The 15,186-nt window shown below is 50.7% G+C and overlaps 1 protein-coding gene across 1 annotated transcript in view; it reads right to left on the bottom strand.

Moving 5' to 3' along the window:
- The window catches only part of SPTBN4 (spectrin beta, non-erythrocytic 4), a 79,833-nt gene that overhangs the window by 8,510 nt on the left and 56,137 nt on the right, over nucleotides 1–15,186 (bottom strand). Inside the window, exons 20-26 of the mRNA XM_079800437.1 lie at nucleotides 10,784–11,008; nucleotides 9,810–9,899; nucleotides 7,048–7,326; nucleotides 6,826–6,956; nucleotides 6,144–6,348; nucleotides 4,327–4,707; nucleotides 2,879–3,123 (exon numbers count right to left, since the gene is read on the bottom strand). Of these exons, the coding sequence (XP_079656563.1) occupies nucleotides 2,879–3,123; nucleotides 4,327–4,707; nucleotides 6,144–6,348; nucleotides 6,826–6,956; nucleotides 7,048–7,326; nucleotides 9,810–9,899; nucleotides 10,784–11,008 (1,556 nt within the window). The remainder of the gene's footprint in view (nucleotides 1–2,878; nucleotides 3,124–4,326; nucleotides 4,708–6,143; nucleotides 6,349–6,825; nucleotides 6,957–7,047; nucleotides 7,327–9,809; nucleotides 9,900–10,783; nucleotides 11,009–15,186) is intronic.

Here is a 15,186-nt window from a genome sequence, read left to right as displayed (position 1 = left end):
GCTCTTTGGCCCCTTGAGTGTGGCTCTTCCACAAAACACCACGGTCTGGGCGAGTCTGTTTTGAAGAAGTGGCGTTAGAAGAAGTTTACGTTTAAAAAATTCGGCTCTCCAAAGAAATTTCGATTGTTGTACTGTTGATATTTGGCTCTGTTGACTAATGAGTTTGCCGACCACTGCCCTAGCCAGGGATTCTAACCTTCTGAGTCTGTGCTGTTCAACACACTAGCCACAAGCCGTGGTGGCAAATAGGCACTGGGAGTGTGATTAGTCTGAATTGAGATGTATTTTATTTACTCTAAAAAAGCATCCGATATCTCGATAATTTTAAGACTGATTACATGATGAAAGTGTAGTGTTTTGGGTTTTCCAGGTGAAATAAATGAATTACTAAGTTCACTTCACTTGCTTCTTTTTACCTTTTTAATGTGGTTACAAGAAAACCTTAACTTATGTGTGTGGTTCACGTCTGTGGCTTGCGTTGTATAACTCCTGGACAGTGCTGTTCTCCGCTGTCGTGTGTCCAAAACAAATTCCAAATTTCTGAATGTTCCACCCGTCAGCAAGCACAGCTTTACAAGACTTAAAATGTCCAAACTTACTTGTGAAGGTTTCACATTGTAATGATTTCTACCTGAGACTCAGACCATCTAGAATGATCTGATTCTCCTCTGAAATTCTCCAACTCTGTAAACTCATTCACCCATGACTCCTTTTCCCCCACCCCTGAAGCTAACTCACCAGTCAACACTGGATATTTATCATTTTAAAGTACACCTTGCAAAATGATATGACACCTGAGGTTTGTTTTAAAATAACTCAGCAAGGGGTGGGGGAGGGAGTCTATAGATGAAACAAGATTGGCCACATGTTGATCGTTGTTAAAGCCAGGTGTTCAGTATATACACATTATCTGTTATAGCTACTTCTGTATATATTTAAAATTTTTCATAATAAAAAAGACTTTGTAAATTCCTAAAACCAATCACCTCTCCCCACCTCTACAACCACCACATTGGAGGAAGCCACCACCATCATCTCTCACTGGCTTATACAGCAACCTTTTACCGGGTCTACCTGCTTCCATCCTTGCTTTCCACACTATTTCCCATAAGGCATCGGGAGTGTTCTTTCTCAGATGTACATCCTATCACATCACTCGCCTGCTCTAGCCCCTTCCACGGCTCCCATCTCACTCAGAGAAAAGGCAAACGCCTCACCACACCCTACAGCCCCTCAAACCTCATTTCCTATCCATTCCACTCTCCCTCACTCTCACCATCCAGCCACAATGATTGTCTAGCTCAGTGGTCAGCAAACTCATTAGTCAACAGAGCCAAACATCAACAGTACAGCGATTGAAATTTCTTTTGAGAGCCACATTTTTTCAACCTAATCATCTTCTAACGCCACTTCTTCAAAATAGACTCGCCCAGGCCGTGGTATTTTGTGGAAGAGCCACACTCAAGGGGCCAAAGAGCGGCATGGGGCTCGCGAGCCGCAGTTTGCCGACCACGGGTCTAGCTCTTCCTCAAACATGCCTAGCCACAAACCTACCTCAGGGCCTTTGCACTTGGAAAACCCTTCTCCCCAAACGTTACCCAACTCATCATCACTTCATTCAGGTCTCACACCTGACATCCTCAGCAAAGCCTTGCCAGCTAGCGCCTCATCCCCTTGCCTCGCTTTATTTTTCTTCAGAGCACTTATCACTCTCTGAAATAACATCACATGTTTGTTTACTTATCTGTTGCCTGTCTCTGCCCTCAGAATATAAGCCCCATTAGGGCAGGGGCTTAGCCTTGCTCACTATCTGGCACACAGTAGTCATTTAATAAATATTTGTTGAATAGCCCAGCTGGGTGTAGCTCAGTGGTTGAGCATCAACCCAGGAACCAAGAGGTCACTGGTTCAATTCCTGGTCTAGGGCATATGCCCAGGTTGTGGGCTCAATCCCCAGTGGGGGGCGTGCAGGAGGCGGCCAGTCAATGATTCTCTCTCATCATTGATGTTTCTCTCTCTCCCTCTCCCGTCCTCTCTGAAATCAATAAAAATATATTTTATTTTATTTATTTTTTAAAAAAATATATTTTATTGATTTTTTACAGAGAGGAAGAGAGAGGGATAGAGAGTTAGAAACATCGATGAGAGAGAAACATCGATCAGCTGCCTCCTGCACACCCCCTACTGGGGATGTGCCCGCAACCAAGGTACATGCCCCTGACCGGAATCGAACCTGGGACCTTTCAGCCCGCAGGCCGACGCTCTATCCACTGAGCCAAACCGGTTTCGGCAATAAAAATATATATTTTTTTAAAATTTGTTGAGTAAACAAATGTAGACTCAAGGCCTCACAGTCACAGGAACAATGCTCTGTGAGTGCAGGCTTAGTTCCTAAAACCTCCCATGCGACCCCCTTTTTCTCATCTGCAGCTGGATCCAGAGGGTCCAGGAACTGACTCGCAGGGCCCAGTGATGGAAAGACCTAGCTCCCAATCACGTGGCTCAGGCTTCTGCCGGACACCCACATGAACCATTGTGTAAGCAACAGGTTAATGCCTACTAGGTTAAGGCACACACAGTCCACTCCGCCCTGCCCCATCCTGGTTGCAGCCCATCCCATGCCATGCCACCCCCACAGTGGGGATAGTAGTGGGCCCCTGGGAAGGAGAGAAGGCCAGAAGATGCCCCGTGCTCTGCGCCCCCAATACTAGGCCTAACAAGGGGTCTTAATACACATAAAGCATCTATAACAGTGCCTGGCACGCAGAGGTGCCAGGCAGGTATTGGCTATTGTGATTCTTACGGGAACAGGACTGCTGATGGGCTGGGGGTGGCTGCCCAGAGGCGGGCAGGAAGCCTGAGGTGGGATGAGGAGCACCTGGGCTTGTCAGCTGCCCCAATCTGTCCGGAGATGCCATCCATCCACGAGAGCAGGTCCCGGGCCTGGCTGTGGAATCGCAGGGCATCGGCTGTGGAGCTGACGTGCAGGCGGGCGTCCTCGCAGGCTGCTAGCAGCTCCTTCCAGCCCTGCATCACCTCCTGCTCCCGGCTGGCGATGGCCTCCGCGTGCTCACCTGCATACACTGTCCGCAGCTGTGCTGCCCCCTCCTGCAGCTGCCGTACCTGAGGGGCACGCCAGGTCGAGCACCAGCCCTCCATGGAGTCCAGAGCACCATCCCTCCAGGGGGCCCAGGCTCCGCCCTCTCTTTCCCTCTTCTGCTGGCGGGGTACAGAGCGTAACAATGGAAGCAGCTCGCACCCTGGCGATAGCACAACTGGGTTTCCCTTATCTGTTGCCTTTCTTTTTGACTTGCCTGGGTTCTGACTTCTTTTAGACCTACCACCAGATTGCTTTCAGTTCACTCCCTGATTTCTTTTGGTCGGAGGCTCTATGGCTAGTGGGTCTGGAGACATTTTTCAGGCCCACCTCTATCATGGTCCAGGCTGATCTGATCTCTTTCGGGAAATCTCTTTCCCTCCTGATGTTTATGAGACATGCTGTCCATTTTTTTTTTCAGACTCATTTCCTACCTGCTGCCGCCCAAATTCCTTTCCAATGGCTATTTGATTACTGTCAGGTCTCCTGCCCAGGTCTCCTGGTTCTCCTGTGTGAGTTCTATTGGACTCACTCTCTGTTGATTCAACTTCGGAGTGACCACTACGTTTCTATCAGACCCACCACTTAATCACTATCAATCTCTCTGCCTGCTTTCTAGAAGTCCTCTATATATTTAGGTACAAATAATTGTCCAATTTCTGCCTTCCATTATGCCTGCAACCCCGTTTCCTTCAGTTCTGCTGTCTAAATTCTATTAGCCCCACAGTTTAATTTCCATATGATTTCTCAGCTCCATTTCCCAGGTCCTGCCAGACCCACTGCCTGATTTTTATTAGCTCCAGTGCAATTTCCATTAACCACACCCCATCAAAAAAATTTAAGGAAAATCATATAATTTTTATCAGAGACCTGCTGTCTAATGTCCATGTGCCCACAGCCCAATTTCTCTGAACCCTTCCGCAATCCCCTTTAGACAATCTGAACTGGGGTAAGATTCACTTCACAGTTTGGAGGAGAATCCCTGCCCAACCTGATTGAACATACTGTCTAATCAGACACACTGCCCCCCTCCTCTCTGCCACTGTCTGATTTCTGGGCACCGCCTCCTACCTGCCCCACCACCTAATTTCTGCCTGTCCTGTAGTATCTGCTCCGCCATCTAATTTTGAAATGCTTGACAGCCTGGTATTTGCCTGCTGTGTTGCCCACATCCCTTGGCCATGCTGCCCAGGCCCCCCCACAATCCCTCCTGGCCGCCGTCACCCCACCTGGGATACGAGGAGCTGCAGGTCATGTTCAAAGGCTCGAAGAGTCCGCTGCATGGAGCTGGCACTGGGTCTGGGCTCAGGCGGGGTGGTCAGGTGGGGCAGTCGCCTCCGCTTCTCCTCGATCTGCCCCTGAAGCTCCCTGGCGTCACTGAAGAACTTATGCAGCTCCCGAGAGGCAGCCAGCAGCTGGGCCCGTGTGCCCATCAGCTCCAGCAGCTCAGCCCAGGCCTCGTTCAGCCCGTCCTTCCACTCAGCCATGGTGGCCGCTGCCGTGTGGCCACACTCGATCAGCTCATCCACCATCTGGTTCACGGCTGCCAGCCGCTCCCGCCCTGCGGTGCCGGTCTCGCTGGCGAACTCTGAGAATTTCTCCTGCAGCACCTGCCACCAGGAAGTGGGGGCACAGCATGGGCAAAGGTGTACACCGGGTCCCTCCGGCCCACCATCTGCCGGCAGGTCAGAGTAATAACAGTAATAACAGTAAGAATCATAATAACACATAACATCTAACACCTATGGAGCACTGTGTAGCAATAATTGTGAAAACAACAATGAGAACGATAAGGTGAAATAATAATAACGCTCACTGGGTTAGGCATTGTGTGTGCCAAGTACTGTCCTAAGTGCCTGCGTTACAGTTATCCCCCCGTATCTGGGGTTTCACTTTCCAAATGTCAGTTACCAGCAGCCAACTATGGTCCGAAAATATTAAATAGAAAACCCCAGGAATAAACAACTTGTAAGTTTTCAATTGCCGCCCTTCTGAGCAGCATGATGCAATCTCAGTCCACCTCGTTCCGTCCTGCTCGGGGCGTGGATCGTCCTTTGTCCAGCTGCTCCTCCGTGTGTACACTCCCTGCCTGTATCCAGCAGCCACCTAGGTTCTCAGCTCGACTCTCCCGTCATCGCAATGCTTGTGTTCAAGTAAGCCAGGCGTCCTCAAACTACGGCCCAAGGGCCACATGTGGGTGTTTTTGCCGTTTGTTTTTTTTTTTTACTTCAAAATAAGATAATGTGCAGTGTGCATAGGAATTTGTTCATAGTTTTTTAAAAAAAAACTACTAGAGGCCCAGTGCACGAAATTCGTGCATCAGACCGGCCTGTGTCCTCTCACAGTCCAGGAGCCCTCAGGGGATGTCCAACTGGTGGGGAGCAGGCCTAAGCCAGCAGTCGAACATCCTTAGCACTTCCTTAGAGGCAGGAGAGGCTCCCACCACGGTCGCTGTGCTTGCCAGGCATGAGCCTGGCTTCTGGCACATTGACCACCAGGGGGAAGCTCCTGCGTTAAGCGTCTGCCCCCTGATGGTCAGTGTGTGTCATAGCAATTGGTCATTCAGCTGTTCGGTCATTTTGCATATTAGCCTATTATTATATAGGATTATTATATAGGATAGTCCAGCCCTCCAACGGTCTGAGGGACAGTGAACTGGCCCCCTGTTTACAAAGTTTGAGGACCCCTGAAGTAAGCCTTAGTTTACTTAACAATGGCCCCAGAGCTCAAGAGTTGTATTGCTGGCAACTTGGAGATGCCAAAGAGAAGCCGCACAATGCCTCCTTAAGTAAAAAGGTATGCATGTATAGAAAAAAAAACATAGTACATAGAGGGGTTGGTACTATCCGTGGTTTCAGGCATCCACTGGGATCTTGGAACGTATTCCCCGTGGATAAGGGGGACTACTGTATATTAATTCATTTGTCTCACAGCAGAGCGATGAGGTAAGTGCTGTTATTATCCTCGTATTACAGATGGAGAAACTGAGGCCCAGAGGACCTCGGTAGCACACACAGTAGCCACTGGCATGGTTGTCGTTACTAACCGTGACATGCTCAAAGTCTTGGCCAAGCTCAGGTGAGCCAGCCACCACCTCCTTCTCCGCGATCCAGTGCTCGAGCTCGTCCACCTGGCGGCTGAGCTGGTAGAGCCAGTACTGCTGCTCCAGGCCCACCCTGCGCTCCTCGCCCAGCTCCTTGAGCGCCACATACAAGCGGTCCACCTGAGACTGCCGCCGGCTGATCTGCTCACTGATGGGGGACAGGGCAGGGCAGAGACGGAGCCCCTGAGGCTTAAAGGACGGAGCCGAGGCCCCCCCAGACACCCTCTCAGGGCATGGCTGTGTCTCCTCTTAACCTCCAGGCAGGGCAGGGTTCCCGGGGACTCCTCCATACAGGACTCTGTTCTCTGCAAGTGTTGGAGTCAGTCAACCCAGCACTAGCATCTCAGCACTCAGGGAAGGCTGCTTCCACACGTCCCATAGCCCCCCCCCCCCCCCCCACAGCCTCGCTGTCTGCGGCCCCAGGCCCCTTCCCTCCAGTGACTTGGATGGGGCTCCTGACTCCCTACTCGAGTCCACAGCCAATCCTCCGCACCTCCAGCGCCAACCTCCAGGTTTGGGTGGATGGAGGTCTAGCCCTGTGCCCCCTCTCACCTCTCACCCCTGGTCCAGGCCTCCCAGATGTGACTCCTACTCCTGACCTCAGGGAGGGGTCCTGCCTGCCCACCTGTCCGGGTGCCCCAACTCCAGCAGCGCCCGGCACTGGCGCGACAGCTGCGCGATGCTCTCCTCGTAGTTCTCCACGCCCTGCTCCAGCTGCAGGTGCTTCTTGAGCAGCTGCAGGGTGCTCTGTTCGTCCTGTGGGCACACGGCGCCCGCGGTGAGGCGGCAGCGGCCGGCCCCCGGGCTCCAGCACCCCGAGACCCCCGCACCCCTAGCCCGGGCGCACCTTGCCCTTGTCCTCACTCATCATGAGCAGCTCCTGCTCGCCCAGCCACGCCTCCACCTCGGCCAAGTCGAAGTAGTACTGCTCCACCTGGAAGGCGGCGTCCAGGACCTGCTGCCGCCGCTCGGCCGCCTCGCGCAGTCCGGCCCAGGCGCTCTGCAGCTGCTCCTGGCCGCGGCGCACCGCCTCGGCCTCCGGGCTGCGCAGCGCCGCCAGCGCGCCCGCGCGCTCCAGCACCTCCTCCAGGCGCGGCCCGTGCGCCTGGATCTCCCGCCGCAGGCCCTGGGGACGCGGGGTGGGGGTGCAGGAAGAGCCGCGTTGGGAAGCCAGGCAGGAAGGCGCGCGCTTCCGCAACTGGCACGTCCCTGGAGAGGCGGGCAAACACCCGCGCAGCCACCAGCCAGTGCCAGGGTCCACACAAGCTCGCTCACTCAGACCCCGTGTGGCAGGTGGGAAAAGAGGCATGGGAGGCGAAGGACGTCACCCCGACAACAAGTCGCTAGTAGGGGGGGTGACAGGATTTGAAAACAGGCTCCAGAACCAAGACGCCTGGGGACACAAGATCCCCTTAATGGTTGAAACACAGGCCTGACAATTAGGCTGGCAGGGACAGGTGGAGTATAACTTACACACAGCAAAGTGCACAAATCTTAGGGGTACCCAGGCCAGCCCATGGAACACTTCTGTCACCCCAGGCGTTCCCCTCAACCAGCTCTGTACTTGCGGAGTACCTCATCGAACCTCTCCTGTGCCTCCGTTTCCTCAACTGACAAATGGAGATAATAACAATAGTCAACACTTACTGAGTGGCTGCTACCCGCCAGGCACTTGGCTAAGTAAGGGCTTTACACACCATAGCCACTCATCCAGTCTTCACTCCAGCCCCATTCTCATTTTAAAGGTGAGGAAACGGAGGCACCAAGAGGCTGAGGAACATGGCAAAGCCACATGGCTCGTGGCCGCCGGTGGGTGCTGTACCATGCTGCACTTAGAGCTGTGCCTGCACACGGTGGGTGCTCAGTCAGTATCAGCAACGGGGTTGTTCCTTTAACAGCCCCTGTGGCCCCAGCACTCTCACACCCGGCCGGCCGAGCTCCAATCTCACACACTCAGTGCACTCCAAAGCGATGAGCCGGCTTTGTTTGTCCCCAGCGCCGTCTACAGCCAAGAGTAATTTCATCAAGATGGAAAAACAAAATGTGAGAAAAACTCCAGCCTCTTAAAGAGCTCCATCTAGTGCAGCATGATCACGAACCTTTCAAAATAATTGTGTACCCACCTCCCCACCATCCTTCAGAGTCTCATTCTTGCAACTTATTATTATTATTATTTTTTTTGTAAAAAGGGGTATTGACAATACCTACTTCAGAGGGTTATTGTGCGGATTAAATAAAATAACCGACATGACCCCCTAGGATAGTACTTGGCACATCATCTTTAATCAATGCATTTTTGCTATTATTATTATTATTATTATTATTATTATTCCTCTGTTATGTGCCTTACTTTGAGCTTTGGTAAAAGAGTTGCTTTGACCAAAGGTTTCCTCTCCTAAGCGATTGGAAAACCACTGCTCTAGACCCGTGGTTGGCAAACTGCGGCTCGCGAGCCACATGCGGCTCTTTGGCCCCTTGACTGTGGTTCTTCCACAACATACCACGGCCTGGCCCTAACCGGTTTGGCTCAGTGGATAGAGCGTCGGCCTGCGGACTCAAGGGTCCCAGGTTCGATTCCGGTCAAGGGCATGTACCTTGGTTGCGGGCACATCCCCAGTAGGGAGTGTGCGGGAGGCAGCTGATCGATGTTTCTCTCTCATTGATGTTTCTAGCTCTCTATCCCTCTCCCTTCCTCTCTGTAAAATATCAATAAAATATATATTTAAAAAAAAATACCACGGCCTGGGCAAGTCTATTTTGAAGAAGTGGCGTTAGAAGAAGTTTAAGTTTAAAAAATTTGGCTCTCTAAAGAAATTTCGATCGTTGTACTGTTGATATTTGGCTCTGTTGACTAATGAGTTTGCCGACCACTGCTCTAGACCAACTCTCTACTATTTAGACATGGAAACTGAGGCCCAACAGAGACCTACTGATTTTAGAGGCTCAAAAGCCCCACGGTGCTTAGCCCAGAAGTCAGCACTCTCTCACTGATCCTCTCTGTTCTTGTTCCCTGTGGGTGTTTTGAGTTTTTATTTGTTGTTGTTTTTCTTTTTCATGGCCCAACAGCCACTCCCCTTACTTCTAGTCAAGGGACTCTGATTTTCTTTGGGGGAACCTCCTTGCTTCCGTCTCATCACAGGTCATTAAGTTAAGGCTACTCCACCTGCTGTTCCAAGAGTGGGCCCTTAGCTGGGACCAAGCCAATCCCAGCCCTCTAAATCCCTGCCCTCCATGGAGTAGACACGTGACTCAAGTTGAGCCAATAACAGTGATCCCTGGAACTACTGCTGATTAGTGAGACTGGGCGTCTTTTTAAAGAGACATTTTCTTCAGTTTTGTGTGGGATATAAACTTGAATCTGTTGGAGGTCTCTAACCGCCAGGCGAGGAGCATTGGCTTAAGAACAAAACGAACGCAGAACAAGCAAACCAAGAAGCTGAAGCTGAGCAATTGACGACATCCTGGAGACCTGGACGCACCTGTACCTGCTGTGTTTTCAGCGACAGGACCCAATGAATCCCCCCTTTTGGCTTTAACCACCTTGAGCATTTTCTGTCAACTCAGATGCAAATGTGTCCCAATCCCCTCCAGCGACCCGAATCTGCTCACCTGGTTCTTCTTGATGTACTGCTGGACAGCCTGCAGCCCAGTGCCTCGCTCCACCTGCATGGCCAGTGGCAGCCGCTCCTGGACCCACGCCTGGAGAGGATACAGGGAGCAGGTCAAGGGGAGAATGCATCCCAGGGTCCCTGCATCCCCACTAAACTGGGAGCCACCTGCACAGGCTCCAAGGCCCTTTGTTGCCGAAGAGCCTGCTCACATCTTCGGCCTCCTCTCTGGACAATGCCCCGTCTTACTCTCCGCACTCAAGCCAGGCTCCTGCCTACCTCTGGCCTTTGCACAGGCAGGCTTTCCTTCCTGGAATTCCTTTCCTACTCCCTCAGCAGGCTCAGTGTACTCTTCCTTCACATCCGAGCGCAGACACCCCTTCCTCCAGGAAACCCTCCCTGCCTTCGGACCTTGACCAGTTGCCTCCTCTGGGCTCCTATAGCCTCTGACCTCCCCCATCACAGTCCTGACCACCTGTGACTCTCTGGGGACAGACAAGTCTGTTTTCCCTGAGCCCTCTGTGGGCAGGAAAGCGGTCTGGCTTGGTCATCCCTGTGACTCCAGCACCTTCCAAGCACAGGGCTGGGGCGAGAATGATAAACCGAATGAGTGAGTGAGTGAATGAATGAGCAAATCAGGAAGTGAGGGACTGAATGAGGAAATGAGTGGATGAATGATAGGTGAATACTAGTAAATGAATAACAAGTAAATGAGTGAAGTACAAAAGAATGAGCCAATGAATGAACGACTGAAAGCGAGTAAATGAATGTGAAAAAGTGAATGAACGAGTGAAAGACTGAATTACTGAGTCTCAGGTCTCTTAGCCATCTCCACCCTTAAACCCGCCAAGGTCCCAGGGCCTCGCCCCCCACCTCCACCCCGTAGACCCGCTGACCCGCCTCTGGCCTCACGCCCCGCCCCGTTACCCTGGTTCCGCCCCCCCTCCCGCCCCGGCTCCCCACTCCGGGCCTCACCAGCTCGTCGTCGAGGTCGTGCGCCACCTGGTGCAGCTCCTTGGAAGCGAGCAGCAGGCGGCGGCGTTCCTGCAGCGGCTCCAGTAGGCGGACCAGGCGCTCGCCCACCGCGTTTTGCCGCTCGCCGACCAGCTCCTTGCTCGCGGGCTCCAGCGGCAGCGCCGCCGTCTGCGCCTGTAACTCTCCCACTTCTCGGTACCACTCCTCCACCTGCGACTCCATCGACTGTGGGGACAGGTCAGGGTCACGGGCCCCACTCTCCCTCCCGATCCTGCTGGGGCTCGCCAATACCTTTACAGGGACAGCAAAGCCCTCCCTGCGGCCCCCCATTCCCCTCTCCCCTCGCTCAAGTCCCTCCGGAAGCCTGCCCTCCTCTCTGACCCGCAACCCCCTTAGCCAGTTCCTGCCCCAGGGCATCTGCCTTTGCTAAACCCCCGGCCAAGCTGGTACGTCCTTGTCAATTGGATTTCAGATCAAATGTTACCTTCTCAAAGAGCCTGACCTGACCCCTTGGACTAAAATCGCCCATAAACTTTTTTAGTTCTCAGAAAAACCTTCACGGTGGATGGCATCCCTGTTTTACAGAGGAGAACACTGGGGCCCAGAGAAGTTAGGGAATGTGTCCAAAGAACCAACATTTCCAAATTGCAAAAATAAATACAAAGCTATAGTGATTTAAATGGTTGGTGTGATATAGGATCGGCACAAAGTGCAAAAGCAGAGGAGAATTCATAGGTTTTAGAGAGGCCATGTCAAATCTCCAAGGGAAAAAAAATGGATTATTCAACAAATGGTCATGGGCCAACTGGCTAGCCAGTTCAGCTGGATCTCTTCCTCACTCTTTATGCTGAGAACAATTCCAGATGGATTAAATGGAATAAGTAAATCCACAAGGTAGATGGAATAAGAAAACCTGGGCAAGATTTTATAATCTTGAGATGGAGAAAATCTTTCCAAGCACAAAAACCATAAAGGGAAAGATTTACAAATTTGGCCACATAAAGTACTTTCACATCAACCAAAGTTTCTAGATGTAGTTAAAGGCAAATGACAAACTGGAAAAATATTTAATATGTATTAGAGCAAGGAATTACTGTCTTTAATAATCAAAGAATTCCCCTTTATACTACTCCCTTTGTTTCCACAGCACTGACCACCATCGGGTAACTGTTTTTATTTGTAGGTTTTGTTCTGTTTTTGTTTTGCTTTCCTTTTTTATATATATATACTAGAGGTCTGGTGCATGAAATTCATGCACGGGGGGGGGGGTGTCCCTCAACCCAGCCTGCACCCTCTCCAATCTGGGACCCCTTGGGGGATGTCCGACTGCCGGTTTAGGCCCAATCCCAGGATTGAGCCTAGAGATTGGGCCTAAACTGGCAGTCGGACATCCCTCTCACAATCTGGGTCTACTGGCTCCTAACCACTCGCCTGCCTGCCTGACTGCCCCCTAACCACTCCCCTGCCAGCCTGATCGACAGGGGAGCCTAAGTGCTCCCCTGCCTGCCCGATCGCCCCCAACTGCCCTCCCCTGCCATCCTGATCACCCCCAACTGCCCTCCCCTGCTGACTTGATCATCCACAACTGCCCTCCCTGCCAGCCTGATTGCCCACAACTGCCCTTCCCTGCCGGCCTGATGACCCCCAATTGCCCTCCCCTGCCAGCCTGGTCACCCCCAGCTGCCCTCCCCTGCCAGCCTGATCTCGCCCCCAACTGCCCTCCTCTGCTGGCCATCTTGTGGCGGCCATCTTGTGATGACGTTGTGCGAGGGCGTCGTGCAAGGGCTTGATGCCACCTAGGCTTTTATTATATTGGATATATATTTTTATTGATTTCAGAGAGGAAGGGAGAGAGATAGAAACATCAATAATGAGAATCATTGATTGGCTGCCTCCTGTATGCCCCCTACTGGGGATTGAGCCCGAAACCCAGGCATATGCCCTTGACTGGAATCTAACCTGGAACCCATCAGTCCCCAGGCCGATGCTGTATCCACTAAGCCAAACTGGTTAGGGCTTGTTTTGCTTTTCAACCTTATTCTTTTTTTCCCTAATCTTTATTGTTAAAAATATTACATAAGTCCCCTTTCCCCTCCCCCCCATTGACCCTTCTAGCCAACCCCCGCCCCTCCCAGGCCTTCTCCACTCTATTGTCTGTGTCCATGGGTTATGTATATATGCATACAAGTAACTTGGTTAATCTATTCCCACCTACCCACCCACCCACTAGGTTTAATCTCTTCATACCCACCCACCAGGCTTTTTATTGGTCTCCTGCTTCTGGAATGTGAGACTCATGAGGGCAGAGGCTGTGTCAATTCACCTCTGTGTTCCTGAGTTCCTAGAACAGTGCCTGACACATAGCACGTCCTTCGACTCTGATTTGTTCGAGGTACAAATGAATGACATCAACAAGGAAATAGCACCCAGAAGAGAAATGGGCATCATATGTGAAGAGGCAACACACAGAAGGAAAAATAAATGCATGAAAAGATGCCCAGTCTCACCAATGAGCAGAAAAATACAAATTAAACAAGGTATCCTTTTCTATTCATCAGATTGCCAGAGGGGAAAAAAAATTAAAAGGTCAGTAATATCTAGTGTTGGCAAAGACGCAGGGAGATGAGCACACTCAGCCACACTGGCAGTGGTGTAAACGAATGGAGCCTTTTTGGAAGGCAATTTGGCAGGTCCTATCAAAATGCAAACTGTGTCCAAATGCTTTGATCCAGCACCTGTATATCTGATTCTAGGAATATATCTAAAGAAGTACTGGCACATATGCGCAAAGATGTCTGTCCAAAGATGTTCACTGTAGCAGAGATGTCTGTCCAAGGATCTCATCACAGCAGAATTTATAATGGGAAAAGTAGGAAACAACCTCAATGTCCATTAGGAGCGAAACGGTTAAGCAAATCCATAATAGTACTGAATGATAGTCAAGACTTACTGTCAAGAGGAAAAGCAACTTTCAACATACATATTAATATATAATTGTAGTGGATTGCACATGCATAAAACTTCCCTGGAATAGCCCAGTCGGCATGGCTCAGTGGTGGAGCATCGACCTATGCACCAGGAGGTCATGGTTCCATTCCCAGTCAGGGCACATGCCTGGGCTGTGGGCTCGATCCCCAGTAGGGGGCGTGCATGAGGCAGCCAATCAATGATTCTCATCATTGATGTTTCTGTCTTTCTCTCCCTTTCCCTTCCTCTCTGAAATCAATAAAAATATTAAAGAAAAAAAACTTCCCTGGAATAAACAAGAGTTAATAACAGATGGTACCTATTCTGGGGATGGGAATGTAGTGAATGGCAATGAAGATGAAGTAGAGACTTCTCACATAGGGTTTTTATATATTTTTCCCCACTTATTCTTACCCAAGGATATGTTTATTGATTTGAGAGAGAGAGGGAGGGAGAGAAAGAGAGAAAGAGGAGAAGGAAGAGATTTTAGAGAGAGAAACATCGATGTAAGAAACATTGATTGGTTGCCTCCCATAAGTGCCCTGACTGGGGATCGAACCCAAAAGCTAGGTATGTGCCCTGAGTGGAATCAAACCCACAACCTTTTGGTGTATGGGACAACGCTCCCATCAACTGAGCACCCGGCCAGGGCTATAGGTGTTTTTGTCGTTGTTGTTAATCTTCACCCGAGCATATTTTTTCCACTGATGTTTAGAGAGACAAACATCTATGTGAGAGATACACATGGACTGGTTGCCTCCCACACATGCCCCAACCAGGGCTGGGGATCAAGCCTGCAACCAAGGTATGTGCCCTTGACCGGAATCGAACCTGGGACCCTTCAGTCTGCAGGCTGACGCTCTATGCACTGAGCCAAACTGGCTAAGGCAGTTTTTTCACGTCTGAAACGTAAAATTTATTTATTTAAAATTTTAAACACTGAAATCAACCTAAACATGAAAAACAAAATAAAGACATTAAAAATCCACGTAGGTAAATTGGTAAGTGCTAGAAAGAGGTCAAGAAGGGTGCACACCAAATAATAACTGAGGTTCTCTTTGGGGTGTGAGACTGGGAGGTATACGGAAGGGAGGCTTTGTTTCACTGAAGACTTGTAGGTTAGTAAGATCTGTTACTCAAAATAACATACACATATGACTTGTGTGAGTCTAAACAGATGGGGGGAAGCTAGAAAAGAAAACAAAATAACAATGAAATTAAGTGGTAACAGATTAGGGCAAAAGACTGTAAGCCAGAGCTTAAGACTTAAGAACCGCCCTGACCGGTTTGGCTCAGTGGATAGAGCGTCGGCCTGCGGACTCAAGGGTCCCAGGTTCAATTCCGGTCAAGGGCATGTACCTTGGTTGTGGGCACATCCCCAGTTAGCGGGTGTGCAGGAGGCAGCTGATGGATGTTTCTCTCTCATTGATGTTTCT

The sequence above is a fragment of the Cnephaeus nilssonii genome (assembly GCF_951640355.1).
Source record: "Cnephaeus nilssonii genome assembly, chromosome: 20".
Classification (NCBI taxonomy): Eukaryota; Metazoa; Chordata; class Mammalia; order Chiroptera; family Vespertilionidae; genus Cnephaeus; species Cnephaeus nilssonii.
Note: the sequence above shows the minus strand (reverse complement) of the source record. Positions and strands in the feature narration are given on the sequence as shown.